Here is a 22,221-nt window from a genome sequence, read left to right on the forward strand (position 1 = left end):
TCCACTCTGTTACAGACTGTGAGAACTTTCTGTCTTTCTTTGTGGACAAAGTCAATAAGGTTAGATCTAGCATCTCTCCTTCAGCCTTATCGCCGCCTCTCGCGACTCCAACTAGGCCCATCATCCTAGATAGCTTTGCTCCTGTTTCTTTGCCTGAGTTAAGCCTGATTTATGCTCCTCCGTCTGCGTCAGTGCGGAGACACGCAGCGTCCTTGCGTAGGGCTCCGGCAGGCACGCAAGTACGTACGGAGTCGAGCCCACTTTTTTAAACATCCGTCGAACGAGACGGATTATGCAAGCTTGTGATTGGTCAGGACACCGCTGTTGTTTACAGCGCCGCCATTGCAAAGAGAGCCGAGTTTAACTAGCGGCAGACACGGAGAAGCTTGAAGAATGCCTCGCGAAAAAACTCTAAAAATATGAACGTTTCATCCTCCCGTGACTGGAGGAGTGAAAAGATGCACAGCAAGAGTTTTATTTGTGGACGGAAATGATAGGAAACGTAGGTTTAGAGGTGGGGAGCGCATGAATAGATGGAGGAGAATGAAAGACAAATATGTCCGTGTTAAAAAGTCTCTTGTATACACAAAAACAGAATATAAACACACTATCTTGGACCGATACATGACAGGATACCACAGAACAGCGCTACGCCCTCTGTTGTCCTGCCGGGCAATTGCTTTGCAACACTCTCCAGGAGACGGAGAAGTAAAAGCACAAAACGCTTCCGTCAATCCGTGCGTGTCTGTCCCTTGCGGAGCTGACGGAGAAGCATAAACCAGGCTTAAATCAAACTAGTTAACTCTATGAAGACCTCTGCATGCCCCCTCCACATCTTACCCTCATCTTTGTTTAAAAGTGCTTTTCAGCCCATCGGTCCCAGCGTGTTCTCTATAATTAATGCTTCTCTGGTCTCTGGTCAGGTCCCTGCTTACTTTAAGAACGCTGTAATCCACCCGCTTCTTAAAAAACCGAGTCTCGACCCCTCTCTCCATAGCAGCTTCAGACCCATCTCTAAACTTCCGTTCATCTCCAAGATCTTGGAAAAGGTTGTGGCTAAACAATTCACAGCTGCTCTTGATGAATAGAACATCTATGATAGCTTCCAGTCAGGTTTTCGTAGAGCTCATTCTACTGAAACGGCTCTTCTTAGGGTCTCTAATGACCTTCTGACCCACAGTGATGCAGGGGACTGTTCTGTTCTGGTCCTGCTGGACCTGACTGCAGCCTTTGACACTGTTGACCATCACCTGCTACTGGAAAGGCTGAGAGACTGGGTAGGCCTATCAGGATCTGCTCTGGAGTGGTTCTCCTCTTATCTTTCTGAGCACTCCTTTTCTGTGGCCGTCTCCAAGTTTAAGTCCTCCACCACCTCCCTTACCCATGGTGTCCCACAAGGTTCTGTGCTGGGGCCTCTGCTCTTCCTCCTCTATCTGCTTCCTCTTCAGCACATCCTGAGCTCCTTCAAAGGAATCTCCTACCATCTTTATGCAGATGACATCCAACTGTACATCTCCTTTAAGCCCCATGAGATGTCTAAGCTGCAGCTGTTACACACCTGCTTAGACTCTATCAAAACCTGGATGGTGGGAGCTTTCTTCAGCTGAATGAAGATAAGACTGAGATCCTCATCTGTGCCCCAGACAAGCTGGTTCCCAAAGTCAGAGACTCTCTTGGTCAGCTTGCTTCTCACACCAAACCTTCCGTCAGGAATCTTGGCGTGACCTTTGACCCAGCTCTCACCCTGGATTCTCATGTCAGTTCTCTTGTTCGCTCTTCCTTCTTCCATCTCAGGAACGTTGCTAAGCTGAGTCCCACCCTGACCCGCTCTGAACTTGAGACAGTTCTCCACACCTTCATCTCCTCACGCTTAGACTTGCTCGGCTTCTGACCAAGTCCTCCAAACACACCCACATCAGCCCACTTCTCCTCCAGCTTCACTGGCTGCCAGTCAACTTCAGGGTTCAATCAAGATCCTGGTTCTGGTCTATAGGGCCTTACATGGACAAGCACCATCTTACATTGGTGATCTTCTTAGTCCCTACACCCCCAGCAGGTCCCTGAGGTCAGTGACCAAAGCCTACTGGTTGTGCAGCACCAGGCTAAAGCTCAAAGGTGACAGATCATCTGCTGCTGTGGCCCCCAGACTCTGGAACTCTCTCCCCCTGAGCCTGAGATCAGTGGACTCAGTGGTCTCCTTTAAACTCACCTGTTCAGGCTTTTGTATGACCTTCTTCACCTCTCTCTCTTTATTCTGCTCTCCCCACCTATTCCACCTTCCTCAGGATCCACTGATTTCCTTCTTTCCTGTTCTCTCTCTCTCTTTCTTAACATTTTTTAAATCACAATTGTCTATTTTTTGCTAATTTTAAATATATTTTTAAACATTTTCTAAATTCTTTTTTATATTTTTACATTTTTTGTTTTTGTGAAGCGCCTCGTGATTTTTATCTTGAGAGGCGCTATAGAAATGATATTTTCTTCTTCTACTCACCAATGTGAGTGTGAACTGTGAGATTCCGGTCATGTTTCATAACGTCACGCTGCGTGACACATCTAAGCGCAATGCCGAATTTATTAACCTATAACGGGATTTAGGTTTTTTCCAGGCTAAAAATATTAATCATGACCAACACAGATCTGACCCACCCTAATTAGCTCCACCCATATTTAGCTCCAGCTCTATCTAACAAAGACAGTTTGTTCCTAATTAGGATCAATAGAATATAATGAAATTAACCAAGCAGGTTTTCTTTCCTCAGGGTTCAGACAGCCTGCGACGGATCTAGGCCCTCGAGTCGTCTCAGAAGAACTCGGAGCTGATTTTCTTTGACAGTGACTGTTTGGTCGGGATGAGATAATTCCATCAGACGAGTGCCAGCTTCTGGTCCAACAGATGCTGCCGGTCGCCTCCAGAACTCAGGGGACAAAATATACGTGCTGCCGCACCGCGCGTAACGCAATAAAGTGTCCCACCAGATGCGGGCTGTGTAACGTAATAAACACCTCGTGACTGGGATTACAAACCCTCACCTCCAGATGAGATTAGGACCAGTCGCCTCAGGCACTCAGACCCTGAAATAATAACGCGTCTGTGCCGATTAAAGCTAGGAAAAATAATAAAAACACAATGAAATGAAAATCTCATATTTTTCATTCATTCTCTTCCCTTTTATTACAAGGAAACCTTGTTAGAGTCCAGCGTGGCTGGCTCCGAGGAAAGCTGAATTATTCTCTCCGATACTGGATTCCTGGTTTTCTGTCGTCTCTGTTTTTCTGTCGTCTTTGTTTTCAAAAACTCCCAAATCTCATTCTGTAGAACTACTTGAGCTCAAAAGCCCAAACGACGTCTGTCTGTAGACAGTTATCGGCTCCAACTAAAAAACTCCGATCCCAGTCGGAGATCGGGACATGTGACCAACAGCTTCCTGTGGAATAGAGCCCTCCACACATCATCCAGTCACGGGTCGGTGCTCCACAGCGGTGAACAACCAGGACGTACAGCAGGAAGGCTGGAGCGCTCAGGTGAATCCAAAGGTGAAAAGTGCACGTAAAAGAAACTAACGTTTCTACACCATACGTGTCTTCATTAGTGTTTCTGAAAACTGCCTAAAAATCACAGGATTCAGTATTAATTATCTATCGGAGTAAATAAGTGGTTTATCCTCTGATTAACAAGAGAAGTGATAAAATATTCGATCATTAATGAGACACATATTTCTGGTTAAACTGGGCTAATACTTAAAAGAGTGCCTACTCTAAAGGTTAAAGGTTTAAAAGACTAAAAGCTAAGGTCTCACTGGGCTATGACCGTTTACAAAGGCGTTTCCAAAACCTCCCCAAATGTTTCAGAGGGTTCGCAGTTATGATGTACAAGTCACCGGCCCTCGCCGACACGTTGTCGGACATTTTAAACCACGTCCGAGTCGCTGTCGGAGTTTAGAAACTTTTGTTGAGTGTTACGGCTCAGAGCCATTTGGCTTTTTCCCTGAGTGTGTATGTGTGTGTGTTTGTGTGTGAGAGAGGAGATGCAGCACCTGGCTCCAATCTCTCTAGATTGCCTCCCGGTTAGATCCTCCCAGCTGATCCTGATGACCAGCAGCATAAAAGTCAGCCAGCCCTCAGTTCAGGGAGCAGCAGGCTAGGGAGGTTCTCTCTGGTCTGTTGTCTCCTCAGCAGCTTTTGGTTTTAAGTTTTATGTAACAACTTTGAGAGCTTAACTCTCTGTGTTTAACCGTTCGCCTTTTAGGGGTAAAGGATACTTTACCCCTTCGCTTGCTTTTATAAGACATCACTCAGAAAAAGGGAAATCGTGATGGTCTTTCGTGGTTTTTGTATTAATTTGGTTAATATGAGAGTTTAGTTGTTACTCGTTTTGCGTTGCTGCTGATGTGTCTTGTTAGTCTGTGTTTTGAGTTTATATTTATGTAAATAAATGTTGTTTCTGTTGCTTTTACCACGAGAACATGCGTCCTCATTGTTACCCCAGGCCCCCTAGACAGCCTGGATCGTAACATGAGGGAAAAGTGAGAAAAACGACTCTGTGAGGAGTTGATGCCAATTTTCTGGTAAAATATTTTTAATGAGCTAATAATAACGTGGAAAGTATTTTAAAAACTTTCAGAGGACCTGATTACAGCAGAAACCTCCTGAAGACAAAAACTCAGAATTACACATCTATATTGCGTATATTAAGATTTTTATTATAATATTTCCTATAAATGTTCCAGTAAGGGTTGGGGTTAACTGCTCTGGACAAAGCTCCTCGGATGAGAAGAGAAACGTCTTCCAGAAACCAAGGAAGTCCGGTCGCCTTCATTTGAATTATTTGGGACCTTCAGCATTTCCGTCTCTCTCCCTGGACTCGAGAGAGAATGGGCTGTGAGATTGTTTCTTTGTGTTCAATTAGCAGACTTGGTTGAGTCTGTTAAAAAGGCAGAGCAGGCAGCTGGACACACACACACACACACACACACACACACACACACACACACACACACACACTGAGCGATGCAGCTGGCAAAGAGCTCTTAACGGAGGCTGATCAAAGCTGTGGCAGATGGTTGAGCAGCGAGCTCCGGTTGGAAACGCACAAACTGGTCGTCCTCTTCTCTCACCTCCGTCCACTAAAGCTAAGCAGCTCATTCATACCATACCGTACCATACCATAGCCTAGCATAGTTTATTTATATAGCACGTTTAAAACGCAGCATGGGAGCTGCCCAAAGTGCTGCACATGCTAAAACAGAACGCGACCATTCTAAGAAACTACAACAGAAGATAAAAATACCGGTCAAAGCAGAAAAAACATGATGCGGATGCGAAGGCAATCTTGCACCCATGACACCAGCAGGATGTTTCCATAGAGAACCTTCCTCACGCTCTAAATCAGGAATTGTGTATCATAGGTGGGCGATAAACCCAAAAAAATGACAGATATTGATATTTATAAAAATAATCCAAGTCCTGTTGTCCATGTTGGTGAATTTGGTGTTTAAAAATAAAAAATGTGTGTAGGCTGGCGATGGTCGTGTCCCTTTAAAATGTGCTACAGACGGGATGAGGTGAAGTCACGTGACCCCACCTCATCCATCCAGTCTGATAAAAACACCAACAGTGAGAACGGCCTTCTGAATTTCCGTCAGACAGATTTTGGTTCCTGGGCCTCAACATCTGGTGGCAGCTAGGACGTGACGTAGTTACTGCTGGTGGACGGCGTTATGGAACACTCACAGGCAGAAATACCAGAATCGATACGAAGAATCTCAATTAATAAAACCTAAAAGATTCTGAAATGAATAAATCAAGATGAAAGCTTTCCCCTATGCGCCAAATAAAACACTTGTAACACACAGCGCCCGCAGGCCCATTATCTATTAAACGTTAATTAGTGGAAATACCCCCCCACACACACACAGACACACACGCACGCACACACACACACACACGTAGGCACGTGCGCGCACACAAACATGCAATCAAACTAGATGTTGGATGAACAGGACCACGCTGTTATCAGATATAAATGACCCCCTCCACCAGACTAGACTGCTCAGGTTACTGAACATCAATACTCAGCAAATTACCAACACACACACACACACACACACACACACACACACACACACACACACACACACACACACACATATACACGCACGCACGCACACACACACACACATTCACACGCACACATATACACGCACGCACGCACACACACACATTCACACGCACGCACACACACACATTCACACGCACGCACACACACACATTCACACGCACGCACACACACACACATTCACACGCACGCACACACACACATTCACACGCACGCACGCATGCGCACACACACACACACACATTCACACACACACACACACACACACACACACACACACACACACACACACACACACACACACACACACACACACACACACATTCACACGCACACATATACACGCACGCACACACACACATGCACGCACGCACACACACACATTCACACGCACACATATACACGCACGCACGCACACACACACACATTCACACGCACGCACGCATGCGCACACACACACATTCACACGCACACACACATTCACACGCACGCACACACACACACATTCACACACACGCACACATGCACACACACACATTCACACTCACACACACATTCACACGCACGCACACACACACATTCACACGCACACACACACACGCACATACACGCACGCACATACACATTCACACGCACACACACACGCACGCACATACACATTCACATACACACACGCACACACACGCACGCACATACACGCACGCACATACACATTCACACCACGCACGCACATACACATTCACACGCACGCACATACACATTCACACGCACGCACATACACATTCACACGCACGCACATACACATTCACACGCACGCACACACACACATATTCACACGCACGCACGCACACACACACATTCACACGCACACACACACACACACATGCACATTCACACTCACGCACGCACACACACACACATTCACACGCACACACACACACGCACGCACATACACGTTCACACGCACACACACGCACGCACACACACGCACGCACATACACGCACGCACATACACGCACGCACGCACATACACATTCACACGCACGCACGCACGCACATACACGCACGCACATACACATTCACACGCACACACACGCACGCACATACACATTCACACACACACGCATGCACGCACGCACATACACATTCACACACACACACACATGCACGCACACACACACATTCACACGCACGCACACACACAAATTCACACACACACACACACGCACACATTCACATACACACACACACACACACACGCACGCACACACGCACGCACGCACACACACATTCACACACACATGCACGCACACACACACATTCACACGCACACATACACATTCACACGCACGCACACACACAAATTCACACACACACACACACGCACACATTCACATACACACACACACACACACGCACGCACGCACGCACACACACACATACACACTCACGCACGTGCACACACACACACTCACGCACGCGCGCGCACACACACACACACATACACACTCACGCACGCGCACACACACACACACACACACACACTCACACACACACACACACACAGAGAGATGCGGGTTAACACAAAAACATGATTAAGAGAGTTGTTGTGTCATTAATCAATTACTGAAGAGAAACCCCTCCTCCCTCTGTTCACACCCTTCATCCTGCTGCTCATCTTCTTCACCTCTTTAATTACAGGATGTCTGTGTCAGCCGGAGTGACAGAATATGAAATTTACAGAGCGGGTAAAAAAAAAGAGTGAGAAGACATTTTGGAAAGAAAAAAGGATGAAGGGAAAAGCAGATACGTGTGGAAGATAAACTAATAGATCTTTGAGGTATTTATAGACAGATGGATAAAGGAATGGATGAATTATAGGATGGATGATGGACAGGCGGACCGTTATCTCCTGATGTCTACCTGACATTTTCCCGTCCGAACGTCGTAGAGAGCGACTGAACCTTGCCGCGCTCCAACAGCGATCCTGTGGCTGCGGTCGCAGTAACCCACCATGTAGAACCTGAACACGACAACAAAACAACATCAAATTAGAGGACCGTGTCACGTCTAAATGACGTCTGATGATGAGAGTTGCTACTTCAGAGTCTTTGGTCTGGCTTTTCTGGCTCAGAACCAGAACAGAATCAGTAATCTGGTCAAAGGTCCTCGTAGGAGCCGTTTCTGCTTCACCTGTGGTGATGGCAGCAGGATTTGTATGGGTGTGGCCCCAGATGACACAAATGGCAGAGGCGTGTTCACGGGTGCTTTTAGGGGTCTAGTTATACATGGACGGCGGGGTAAGCACACGGTTTTTACACTCAGCTGCGTGGAGGCAGAGGGGCGTGTTTACCGCTTGGCCCACCGTGGTCATGGAATCACGGAGAATCTGATTGTTAGCTTTTGTAAAACTGCTAAAGTCCTGAAAGACGAAAGAGTTTTACCTAAAAAACAAATAAAACAAGAACAAATACCGTATTTTCCAGAGTATAAGTCGCATTTTGGGGGGAAATTTTATTATTTTTCTTACAAAATCTGAGACCAAGCATTTCACATTGCAAGACAAGTACCGGTAACGATAACAGAATAAGCAACCAGCTGTTGCATCAGCGGTACGCGCAGCAGCGCGCCACGGTCTCCAGCAGAGGATGGCGGTGTTTGAAACCCTCCCAGCGGGACAGGGGAGCTCATTCCTGGACCAGAGCCGGCTCGCAGCGGCGCGGTATACATCATTTGGTATATAAGTCACTTCGGTATATAAGTCGCAGGACCAGCCAGACTATGAAAAAAAGTTCAATTCAAGTTCAATTCAATTTTATTTATAAAGCGCCAAATCATGACAAGAGTCGTCTCAAGGACCTTCACACAGTAAACATTCCAATTCAGGTCAGTTCATTAAGCCAATCAGAAATAATTGTTTCCTATATGAGGAACCCAGCTAATTGCATCAAGTCACTGACGAGTGTCAGTGACTATACAGCAATCCTCATACTAAGCAAGCATGCAGCGACAGTGGAGAGGAAAACTCCCTTTTAACAGGAAGAAACCTCCAGAGTGCAACTTATAGTCCGGAAAATACGGTATGCATGAATACACACTCTGTTAAACACGCACGCACGCACGCACGCACGCACTTACTTGCAGATTGCAGGGAAACACTCCTGCAGACCTTTCTTCTTCACCAGAGAACCTTCGATGCAGTACATGATGATGTCCATCACCTGCGGGACAGGTTAGGGTTAGGGAAGTTGGACTTGCCAGATGGATTGTTGGTAAATATCATAACCAATATTTACCTCAACCAGAAGATCAACGACGTCTCCGGGCATCTTCTCTATCAGGATGTCGATCACTCGCAGAATCTCGGCCTTGGCTCGGGCCAGAGTGGTGGTGTGAACGTTCTGCTGTGACTGAGAGTTGGCCTGAGCTGCGTTGTAGCGATGAACCTGACAAAAAAAGATGGAAAATCCAAAGAAGAGTCAGACCCCACCTTCACAAGTAGGTGTCCTTGAGAGGGTCCGTGCGTCTCACCTCTTTGGCGATGGTGGTGATGAAGGCCGGCGGTCGGGCAGTGGCGATCAGAGAAAGAGCGTGGCGAGCAGAACGAGCTGAGTCTGCAGGGGGGTTGAGGGGCAGACCCGTGGTAATACTGTAAAGGAAGAGCAGGGGGCACTGTGAGCATCCAACTTTAATAAAACCATCCATCCACCATCATCTGATATCCAGAGTCGGATCGCGGGGGCAGCAGCCTACCCAGAGTGGCCCAGACTTCTACCCAGCCACTTGGGCCTGCTCCTCCGCCTCTTGGCCAGGACTCCCTTGAAAATGAGGTTTTTAATCTTAATGGGACCTTCCTGGTTATACGAAACGGATAAACGGAGAAGGAAGTGACGCCACCATCAGGGTCAGCCTGAGGAAGTTTGCAGCCGCAAACGAAACGTAGCGGGAAAACAGGTAACAAAACTGTTCTGTGTTTTAAAAAAAGAACTACAGCATGGAATTACAGCAAATAGGCATTTGGAAAATGGACACTTGACCCTTTAACTGTTTGTTGTTTAGCACCGAATATTTATTTCAGTGTACACTGTTGCAGTTCTTGACCTGAAGTGATCTGAACATTTTATATCGTTTACATTTATACGAATACATTTCAAGGCAGTGCTTTGTAAAGATTTCAGTCTTGTTGAAGTGTTTATTGTATTGTTTATGCTTTACATGACTAAATCTAGCATGCATATTTCAACAGTTGAATATGGATAGTTGCAATTTTCTGTCTGTATTGAAATGTGTTAGAAATAATTGGGCGTATTGACAAAGGATTTAGATTGATTACTGGACATTATATGTTGCTGAATCAACCCATCGTTAGTTTAATTTGGCCCAGGATTTGGGTAGAGTAAATAAAATGCACGTGTGGTTGAATTTACCCAGATTTGTGGTTATTTTGACCCAGAATTTGGTTGGAATATTTAACTCATGTGTTGGGTTAAAACAGAGAAACCCGTCTTGCTGGGTTAAATTAATTACTGGTGCAATGTTGACCCAGCAGTGGAGTAAAAAACAGCCCAAATTGGGTCATTTTTAACCCAACAGTTTTTAGTGAGCATGAATGCAGCCAAACATGGGTTTGAGATAGGGCTGCACAATATATCGTAAATATATCGTTATCGCGATATCAGCATGCATATCGCAAAGAACAGATAAATATCGTAATGAATGGTCGGCTCAGATGTTTGCTACACATAATACATTCTGTCAATCAAATGGAGGCGTGATGTTTTTTAACAAATCAAATAGAGCTCTTCACCCATTTGGCCAATTGGGTGGGTTCTCATAGGCCAGATGCCCGCCCCTGAGGCGGACAGCATCTAATTTTGATGGTTAGCAAACACCTGAGTTAGCTTTGTTAGCTCTTTCTGCTGATTCTGCTTCTTTCTTTCTTTCTTTCTTTCTTTCTTTCTTTCTTTCTTTCTTTCTTTCTTTCTTTCTTTCTTTCTTTCTTTCTTTCTTTCTTTCTTTCTTTCTTTCTTTCTTTCTTTCTTTCTTTCTTTCTTTCTGGTTCTGTGCTGGGGCCTCTGCTCTTCCTCCTCTATCTGCTTCCTCTTCAGCACATCCTGAGCTCCTTCAAAGGAATCTCCTACCATCTTTATGCAGATGACATCCAACTGTACATCTCCTTTAAGCCCCATGAGATGTCTAAGCTGCAGCTGTTACACACCTGCTTAGACTCTATCAAAACCTGGATGGTGGGAGCTTTCTTCAGCTGAATGAAGATAAGACTGAGATCCTCATCTGTGCCCCAGAAAAGCTGGTTCCCAAAGTCAGAGACTCTCTTGGTCAGCTTGCTTCTCACACCAAACCTTCTGTCAGGAATCTTGGTGTGACCTTTGACCCAGCTCTCACCCTGGATTCTCATGTCAGTTCTCTTGTTCGCTCTTCCTTCTTCCATCTCAGGAACGTTGCTAAGCTGAGTCCCATTCTGTCTCGCTCTGAACTTGAGACAGTTATCCACACCTTCATCTCCTCACGCGTAGACTACTGTAACTCTCTTTTCACGTGTCTGAGCAGAACCTCCCTGAACCGTCTACAGGTGGTTCAGAACGCCTGTGCTCGGCTTCTGACCAAGTCCTCCAAACACACCCACATCACCCCGCTTCTCCTCCAGCTTCACTGGCTGCCAGTCAACTTCAGGGTTCATTTCAATATCCTGGTTCTGGTCTATAGGGCCTTACATGGACAAGCACCATCTTACATTGGTGATCTTCTTAGTCCCTACACCCCCAGCAGGTCCCTGAGGTCCAGTGATCAAAGCCTACTGGTTGTGCAGCACCAGGCTAAAGGTCAAAGGTGACAGATCATCTGCTGCTGTGGCCCCCAGACTCTGGACCTCTCTCCCCCTGAGCCTGAGATCAGTGGACTCAGTGGTCTCCTTTAAAAAGCAGCTGAAGACTCACTTGTTCAAGCTGGCTTTTGTATGACCTTCTTCACCTCTCTCTCTTTATTCTGCTCTCCCCACCTATTCCACCTTCCTCAGGATCCACTGATTTCCCTCCTTCCTGTTCACTCTCTCTTTCTTAACATTTTTTAATCACAATTGCCCATTTTTTGCTAATTTTAAATATATTTTTAACCATTTTCTAAATTCTTTTTTACATTTTTTGTTTTTGTGAAGCGCCTCGTGATTTTTATCTTGAGAGGCGCTATAGACGTCTTCTTCTTCTTCTTCTTCTTCTTCTTCTTCTTCTTCTTCTTCTTCTTCTTCTTCTTCTTCTTCTTCTTCTTCTTCTTCACATCTTTTGCTTTTCTCATTTTAATGATTTTTTAAATTTCTTTCTTTTTGATTATTTTTGTTCCCGAGTTAAGTTTTTATTTATCGCAAGAAATATCGTCATCGCAATATTTCTCACTGTTATCGAATATCGCAGGTTTTCCTAATATCGTGCAGCTCTAGTTTGAGGATACTTCTCATGAGGAAACAACATCATGATGAAAAGCTCCTAAAACCTGGTAGAACGGTTCTAACCGGTGCCGGTTACAACAACGCTGACTTATCAAAACGATATTCAGGGAAAATATTTAAATCGGAAGAAACCCCATCACAGGGACACCTAATGTTTTTGTGCCTTTTTATGAGATTTTACAACAAAGAAGAGCTTTCTGTTGTTCTTTTGGTGATTAAAAAAAACGGAGACATAAAAAATCAACTGAAGAAGAAAAAGAGACAAATCTGAGAAAAACAGCCATGAGATTGAGTCTTACTAATATATGGAGTGAAGAGATTAGCGAGCAGCTTATAATGTCAAGGCCGAGTCAATAGGAGCCATTCACCAGGCGGCAGCATAATGGACTCCCACAATGCAACAGGAATTAGACACACAGTTAGCTGAACAGCTGGTCGCACGCCCCTCAGTGTGTGTGTGTGTGTGTGTGTGTGTGTGTGTGTGTGTGTGTGTGTGTGTGTGGGAGGAAGTGATGGGTGGACGAACAGCCAGAGCTGCACAATTCATCTCCTCTGAATACACATCACATCCTCCGAGCCCGTAATTAATACTGGTAATATATCGGCGATACATCAGCGAGCCTGAAAAGTTTAATTTCATCTGGAGCGGCGGCTGTAATTGGAAACAGTCACCATGTTGATGTAATGCAGCAGAAACACTGAAGCTAATTGTGCGCAGGTCCACCGAGGTTAATAACAGAAATTAAGAGCATGTAATGAAATAATCTGGATTATCATTAGAGTCACATACGGAGTTCAAACATCTGTTCCAGGGCTGGAGCATCAGTCAGTCAGCCCAAAATACCACAATAAAATATAAAAATAAGAACGATGGCATCTGGACTTTTACAATAACACTAAATAGTTTCTAAACTTTAAGCTAGAGCTTTAACGTTGAACTCTTGACCGGTTTCATATCTGACACCACTCTGCCGCTCTACACTGGCCAGAGACCACACTTAACAGTTGTGTGGAGTGGATAGGTGTTCTATAGGAGGAGCTCTTTACCCGCTTTACGGCTGTCAGCTGTTACACTAGCAGTTAGCATTTTCTGTTCGCCGATCATCAACAAAAAGCACACGAAGAAAAAAAAGAGGAAGTTTGCTCTTTCTGTTGGCATCATGGCGGAGCCTGAAAGTAAAGGTCAGAGAGTAACGTCTATGGAGGTGAAGCAAAGAGCTAAACCCACAGTGAACACTGGCATGGCCTACACTAGCTAGAGGGAGCTAAAGTAGGCTACAAAATGACAAACTGATGGTGACCTGGCTTTGTTACAACAGACTTGTAAGTAATAATATTTGTGTCCAACAGTGTGGCTCTTTTTACTTCATGGTTTTACTTATTGGTATATTAGTTGGCTCGTGCTAGTGTTAGCTCGTTGATAGCGCTAGCTACAGCAGTCGGCAGCAGGGTTGTTTACCATCAACCCGTAGGATGGAGGAGCAGGAAGCTGCTCGGTATTACTTTAAATACAAAATAAAGAAAACTTAATTACAGGTAGCATTAACTAATATTTAATTACTAACAATTATTTATCAGTGTTTTATAGTTTTCATGTGTCACTGTGGGTCATCAATGGTCTGATCAGTCTTCACAGCAAGACAAGACTAATCGATCCCAGAAACGAGATGCAGTTACTCTGGCTCGTAAAAAACTGTGTTTTTATGAGTTATTTTTGTTTCTACTGATTCTTTATTCCTTAAAATATTTTATCCATTCATTCAACGTCTCATTGGTTTAAAAAATACACAAAAGACCAAAGAAATGGATTCGACTAAATCTGGATCAGTCCCGCCCAGTAATGTTATAAAAGATTAACAAATTTAATAAATTCATTAAAAAGAAAATAATGGGGAAAACATATATCTAAATAAATTCTACATATTTATATATCGTAATTAAAAATGTTTGTATCTGATGCTTTTATTTTATTATCTTAATAGTTTTTGTTGGTTCTACGTACAGAACTTTAGTCTAACGCAGCTTTACTTAAACGTGTTTTATACGTAAAACTAATCTGATTTGTGTAATTTGTGTTTTTCCAGTTTGTTTCAATCTGAATGATTTGAATATCTAATCCACCGGACTAGATTAGGCAGCTTCCCTGAGCTGGACGGTGGATTTGGACCGAGGTGTCTCTGAGCTCCGCGAGGAGCCAAACGAAGGCTTCGGTTGGTGTGACCGCGGCAACGTGACTGCATTCACAGCCGATACCACGCTGACATTATCTGGTCAATACAGAGTCACACACACACACACACACACACACACACACACACACACACACGCTCACACACACACACACACACACACACACACACACACACACACACACACGCTCACACACACACACACACACACAGTCAGGGCTGCAGGTATTGATTTTTGAATGTGAGGGAGGAGTGAACAACTTGGGTCACATGACGGGAGGGGGGGGGTCACCGCTGGAAGGAGCCATGACTGTGTGTGTGTGTGTGTGTGTGTGTGTGCACGGTTGGCTGACTGTTTAGAGTCCGGCTGGCTTGCTGATTGGTTTTCCCGGCCGGGTGCAGATGGGCTAACTGGCAGGCTGAAACTCTGATTTATTGGATGGTTTCTGAACCGACCGGCTGCAGAAATTACACAATAAACGACCGAGATGCTGCCGTCTCTTTGGATGGAAACAAGCCACAAGCTAAAAGAAACACCGTTATTAAAGCAGGTGTTTAATTTGTATTACCCACATCAGTCAGTTTTTTATTCAACGAAAGCCTAAATCTCACCAGTCGCGTCTAAGAGGGGCACCTTCAGAGGGGCTTGGTGATGAAGAAGCGATGAAATGAGGGTAAACTGCAGCTTAACTCAGGATGCAGCTCAGATTAAATCAGCAAGACTTTTTGGTGATGTAATGAAAATCTGATCATTTGTTTGTGATGAAACTCATCAGGTCAGCGGGAACCAAACGTAGTTATTGGCCTTAATGATCATCATCGGGCCTAGAAAAGCAGAAATGTCGTCTGTTTTCTCCGGAGCATACAAGTGTTTGTTAACAAGCGGATGAAAGATGTCAGTGATGACCTCAGAGAAACAGCCGTCGTGTCCCGTCAATCCTAAAAGGGTCAAAGGTCATTTCCAAACTATTTAACTTCATCCTTCTACAAAGAGAAATATTATTTACAGGTTGAAAACATCAAAAATGGCTGAAGATTTTCCAAGAGCGGATGTCTTAGAAACTTCCCTCCAAGTTCAAAGGTTAATGCTCAGAGAAATGTGTGCTAATTCATAGGCTGCCTCCTTCCAAGGCCGCATTTTAAGGCCGGCTGCATCACAGCGAAGTGAAAAGGCGGTTCTAATTCAAACGAATATCAAAATGAAAGATGGCTTCTTAGTTGGCTCAAAGTCCGAACAAACTTTTCAGTTCAGTAATGTAGCGTAACAATAATTAAGGTCGTGTTCACCGGACCGGGTCGTGTTCTGGTACCTTCTTATTCACAGAAACACACAAGTTTCTGAGGAAAAGAGAAATCACTTCAGGATTGTTGGGAAAACTCAGACGGACACGGATCAATACGGATCAGCACCGCTGGACTTTTTTTTACTTTAAGAAGTGACCTGCAGTTTTCTGATCACTGCTTTCTGCTGCTGAACCATCCTGTCGGGTTCTCGAGCGACAACAACACATACCAGTGCTCATCTCCGCATGGCACGCGCTCTTCCAAACATGCGTTTACCTCTGCGAAACAAACGTCGTTTCTCCAGATCGCAGCCAATAAGCAGGACGTAAAAAGGTGTCTTTATCCCCGTAAGATGAGCACACGACACCTCATCGAACACGAGGAATAAAAAGATGCTTTTATCTTCTGAGGCGATGTTTAAAAGTCCTGAGAGAAGAAAACGAAAACTTCTAAAATGTTTAGGGTTGGCGTTTAGAAACAGTGAAGAGTTTAAAGTTTGATGAATTTATCAGTTATTTTGTTTAAAATCTTGACCGGAAAAGGGCGGCTTGCCAACTACGGGTCGGGGGAGAGGTCCTACCTCAAGTGGAGGAGTTTAAGTATCTCGGGGTCTTGTTCACGAGTGAGGGTAGGAGGGATAGGGAGATCGACAGGCGGATTGGTTCGGCGTCTGCAGTGATGCGGACGCCGAACCAATCTGTCGTGGTGAAGAGGAGCTGAGCCAGAAAGCCAGGTTCTCGATTTACCGGTCGATCTACGTCCCAATCCTCACCTATGGTCATGAGCTTTGGGTAATGACCGAAAGAACGAGATCGCGGATACAAGCGGCCGAAATGAGTTTCCTCCGTAGGGTGGCCGGGCTCAGCCTTAGAGATAGGGTGAGGAGCTCGGACATTCGGGAGGGACTCGGAGTAGAACCGCTGCTCCTCCGGATCGAAAGGAGTCAGCTGAGGTGGTTTGGGCATCTGGTCAGGATGCCTCCTGGACGCCTCCCCGGGGAGGTGTTTTGGGCATGTCCTGCCGGCAGGAGGCCCCCGGGTCAACCCAGGACACGTTGCAGAGGTTACATCTCCAATCTGGTCCGGGAACGCCTTGGGGTCCTGCCGGAGGAGCTGGTGGAGGTGGCCGGGGAGAGGACGGTCTGGAGCTCCCTAGTTGGGATGCTGCCCCCGCGACCCGGACCCGGATAAGCGGAGGAAGACGACGACGGTTTTGTTTAAAATGCAACAATGTCCACATTCACATGATGAATGTTTTGGTTAAAATAAGGTGAGGAAGCTCCGCCCCTTCTGGGGCTCTGACGTTCTGGCAGATTCAGTAGCGGGTTACAGGAAGATGGACTCGCCATGACTGAACTGGTGATCTGATTTCTTTGCTGGTTTTCACACAATCACAGGTTATGAAAACATGAGGCGTGTTTCCACTGTTGGAACTTTCATTTTACCGGAACGCCCCGGAATGCCTCCACTTCCCTGAGCCGGCCAAACAGGATGTTTCCCAGGTCTGACACAGCTGATATGTTCTAGTGAGAAATCGCTCCTGTAGACACTACGGAAGGCTGGGAGATGTTTCAGCTGTTGGATTAAGGCGTTAGAAAGACGAACGCACAGCGAGGAGTTTTACTTTCAATTCCACAAACGGACACTAGAGGGTAGGGCTGAGCGATATGGACCAAAACTTATATCTCGATACCCCCCCCCCACACACACACACACAGCTATTTACTCTGGATTAGTATAATTCGGATTATTATTAATGATTCATCCTGATGAGAGAAAAACACAGGCAGGAGTGTGATGTCAGAACAGGACAGACATCGCGGCATCTTCGTCCAATCAGATTGCAACTGGCTTTCATAACTGTATGTGTGTGTGTGTGTGTGCGTGTGTGTGTGTGTGTGTTATCAGACACCTAAACAACCAATCAGCCCGACACAATGATTGTACAGTTTCAGACTCACTTCACCAGCTGTTTCTCTGCGTCGGCGCACAACTCCAGCAGCCCCATGAGCACCGCAGACACGTCCATGTACGGCTCCCAGACGGTGAAGCCTCGACCAATCAGATCGATGGCGGTGCGGCGGATGGTGCTGTGGGCCGGGAGCTTGGGGCTGGGGGGCTGCAGCAGCAGGAAGGTCAGGGCCTTACCTGCAGACAGAACCATTCCTTATACAACACGTTCACCCAGGAGCGCTGCTCTGGCTAATGTTAGTGGAAAACGAGAGATAACAGAACAACTTCATCATTTTATTCTGATAAAACTTCTCATGAAAGAAACATTTCACACGGTTTTATTTCATGGAAATAAAATAATGTGTTGCTGAAGAGAAATAATAAAAATAATTAAAGCTGCAAGCAGCGTCGTTCGGCCCTCGCAGCTCTGCACCGCTCCTGCCTGGCCGGCAGCCCGGGGCACCAGGGCACGTCCGCAGAAAACAAACGTCGACCACCCCAACACCAGAAACTGCTAACGGCCACCTTGTCCGCAACTCACCCTGACTCAGCATCCCCTTTGAGCCCACCATTATATTTTATGTCTCACCACTAGGGAATCCTCTATCTTTACCACACTGGTGGTGTGATGACAGTGACCAACTTTAATGCTATTCTGACCATGTTTTTTAAAGTTATCGAAGGATAACGTTATCTAGGTGGCGCTGTGACCAACTACAGAAAAGTCCCATTGAGGTCAGCTTTGGTGACATTATATAACATTCACCAACCGTTTGTGCCTCATTGGCTAAAGGGCATGATTGTTCATTGCCATATTCAGTTTCGGGCAAATCGGAGGCCGTTTGTGGAAGTTACAGTCAAATGTAAGGTCATGGCGTCACGCCAGCATTCACCATGGCATCAAAGCCCCTCCCTTTCTGGAAAGCTATCAGATCTGAATGGTCTTTAAAACATCATGAAGACACTGTATGACCTGAGTGTCATTTTCACTAAATTAGAGGGGACAAATATGGGCATTTCACCATAAAACAATAGACTTCCTGTTGTCAGGGGGCGGGGCTTAGGTGATGTCAGCTGTCCACATTGTCGTTGTCTTGAGATGTGGTCAGTGATCACACAGACAAAGTTTGAATTAGATCTGATCATGCACATGGGAGTTATTAAGTCAAGTAATGTCATGGCGAAAGGTCAAACTTTGAGGCTTAGCCACGCCCACACCTTTATACTTATTTAAAATCCGACGGTTGAATTTTTTCCCCTTTGACTTAAAAGTACATAGCATAAGTTTGAAGGTGATCGATGTAAAGGGCAACGGGCCATCAATGTCCAAACAACGTGTGCGAAAACCACTAAATCGAGAACTTGGACCAAAATGGCCGACCTCCTGTGCGAAATTGCGCTTGGCTCCAAGATACTTTTTTGTAGGTCCGGAGACCCTACATGAGTGTACCAATTTTCGTAATCCTCAGTCAAACCTTGTCTTGGGGCTGACAGTTTTAATGGTCCTAGGGGGCGCTATTTCAGAATATAGGCCACGCCCACAAATCTCAGATGCCCATTTCTATTGGGGGTCAGACTAGGATCACTCACCAGACATTTTGTGGCGATGTCACGATAATTGAAGAAATGAGAGGCAAACGTATTGCCATGGCGTGATGGAGAATTTCGCCATGCTCCCAAAGCCCCGCCTTTTTTTCAAAACCTGCCAGTACTGTAGACCAAGTGACCTCAACTTGTCAGCTGCTATTTACAAGATATTCCAGGTGATTGGGTAAAAGGAGTCCAATAGGGAGCTGTGAAAAAAAGAGTGGCGTGGCGAAAGGTCAAAGTTTGAGGCTTAGCCACGCCTACACCTTTCAACTTTTGAAAAATCCGACGGTTGACTTTTTTCCCCTATGCCTTAAGAGTATATAGCAGAAGTTTGAAGGCGATTGGTGAAAAGGGCGAAGGAGCATCACTCTCCAAACAACGTGTGCGAAAACCACTAAATCGCGTACTTGGACCAAAATGGCCGACTTCCTGTGCAATTTTGTGCTTGGCTCCAAGAGACTTTTTTGTAGGTCCTGGGACACCACATTAGTGTACCAAATTTCGTAATCCTCAGTGAAAGCATGGCTTGGGGCTAATAGTTTAAATGGTCCTAGGGGGCGCTATTTCAGAAATTAGGCCACGCCCACATATTTCAGGTGTCTATGTCTCTTTGGGGTCAGACTAGGATAACTCACCAGAAGTTTCGTAACAATATCACGATAAATGAAGAAATGAGAGGCAAACGTATTTCCATGGCGTGATGGCGATTTTCGAGATGCTCCCAAAGCCCCGCCTTTTTTTGAAACCTTCCAGTACTGGATACCAAGTGACCTCAAGTTGTCTACTGCTATTTGCCAGAGAATCCTGCCGATTGGGTAAAAGGAGTCCAGTAGGGAGCTGTGAAAAAAAGAGTGGCGCGGCGACAGGTCAAAGTTTGAGGCTTAGCCACGCCCACACCTTTCAACTTTTGAAAAATCCGACGGTTGAATTTTTTCCCCTATGCCTTAAGAGTATATAGCAGAAGTTTGAAGGCGATTGGTGAAAAGGGCGACGGAGCATCACTCTCCAAACAACGTGTGCGAAAACCACTAAATCGCGTACTTGGACCAAAATGGCCGACTTCCTGTGCAATTTTGTGATTGGCTCCAAGAGACTTTTTTGTAGGTCCTGGGACACCACATTAGTGTACCAAATTTCGTAATCCTCAGTCAAAGCATGGCTTGGGGCTATTAGTTTAAATGGTCCTAGGGGGCGCTATTTCAGAAATTAGGCCACGCCCACATATTTCAGCTGTCTATGTCTCTTTGTGGTCAGACTAGGATCACTCACCAGAAGTTTCGTAACGATATCACGATAAATGAAGAAATGAGAGGCAAACGTATTTCCATGGCGTGATGGCGATTTTCGCCATGCTCCCAAAGCCCTGCCTTTTTTTGAAACCTTCCAGTACTGGATACCAAGTGACCTCAAGTTGTCTACTGCTATTTGCCAGAGACTCCTGCTGATTGGGTAAAAGGAGTCCAGTAGGGAGCTGTGAAAAAAAGAGTGGTGCGGCGACAGGTCAAAGTTTGAGGCTTAGCCACGCCCACACCTTTCAACTTTTGAAAAATCCGACGGTTGAATTTTTTCCTCTATGTCTTAAGAGCAGATGGCAGAAGTTTGAAGCAGATTGGTGAAAATGGCGACGGAGCATCACTCTCCAAACAACGTGTGCGAAAACCACTAAATTGCGTACTTGGACCAAAATGGCCGACTTCCTGTGCAACTTTGCACTTGGCTCCAAGAGACTTTTTTGTAGGTCCTGAGACACCACATTAGTGTACCAAATTTCGTACTCCTCAGTCAAAGCATGGCTTGGGGCTGACAGTTTTAATGGTCCTAGGGGGCGCTATTTCAGAAAATAGGCCACGCCCACCGGATGTTCACATCAGATCTTTTGAGGGGCCGGACTAGGATCACTCACAACAAGTTTCGTGACGATATCTTTAGAAATGACGAAATGGAAGGCAAACGTAAGGCCATGGCGGTACGCCTGACTTCGCCGCGCCGCCACAGCCCCGCCTTCTGCCGAAAACTCCCATAAAGTGACGCCAAGCAACCTCCACTTGTCTTGAGTTACCAGCTACAAGTTTGTGGTGATTAAGTGAAATGGGGAAATTTGGGACCTTTCACAGTAAAACTTGACCTTTTTGGTCCTGAGGGGGCGGGGCTTGTGTGATGTCATCATCCGACCATTCAATTTACTTTGTGGCTGGATGACGAATGACCACAGAAAGTTTGGTAATTCTATTCCTTTCAGTTATTAAGTTATAGCAATTTTAAATTTTTTGGCGAGTAGTCAAACTTCGAGGCCTGGCCCCGCCCCTTCAACATATACGAAAACTCAGAATCCTTGTCTCATTTTGTTCGCCCATTCCTTCTGAGCAATTTTACACAAGTTTTGAGACGATCGTGCGAAAAATGATCGAGCAATCCAATCAGAAACGGACCCTAAAAACGGCAAAAACGGCTAAAAATCGCCATTTCAACCCAAAATGGCCGACTTCCTGTTTGATATTGACCATGCTTGCAAGAGACTTTTCTGTGCGGACTGTTGAGTTCTACAAGTGTACCAAATTTCATAACTGTACGATAAACTAAGCTTTATGGAGAGGGTTTTTTTTCACTTTGTAGGGGGCGCTGTTCAGC

At 45.5% G+C, this 22,221-nt stretch overlaps 1 protein-coding gene across 1 annotated transcript in view; it reads right to left on the bottom strand.

Moving 5' to 3' along the window:
* Positions 1-22,221, bottom strand: part of LOC107375088 (WD repeat-containing protein 7) — a 162,593-nt gene that overhangs the window by 11,561 nt on the left and 128,811 nt on the right. Inside the window, 5 exon segments of the mRNA XM_070552547.1 lie at positions 8,042-8,141; positions 9,257-9,339; positions 9,415-9,564; positions 9,650-9,767; positions 18,012-18,198. Of these exon segments, the coding sequence (XP_070408648.1) occupies positions 8,042-8,141; positions 9,257-9,339; positions 9,415-9,564; positions 9,650-9,767; positions 18,012-18,198 (638 nt within the window).

The sequence above is a fragment of the Nothobranchius furzeri genome, chromosome 6, assembly GCF_043380555.1.
Source record: "Nothobranchius furzeri strain GRZ-AD chromosome 6, NfurGRZ-RIMD1, whole genome shotgun sequence".
In the NCBI taxonomy this organism is placed as follows: domain Eukaryota; kingdom Metazoa; phylum Chordata; class Actinopteri; order Cyprinodontiformes; family Nothobranchiidae; genus Nothobranchius; species Nothobranchius furzeri.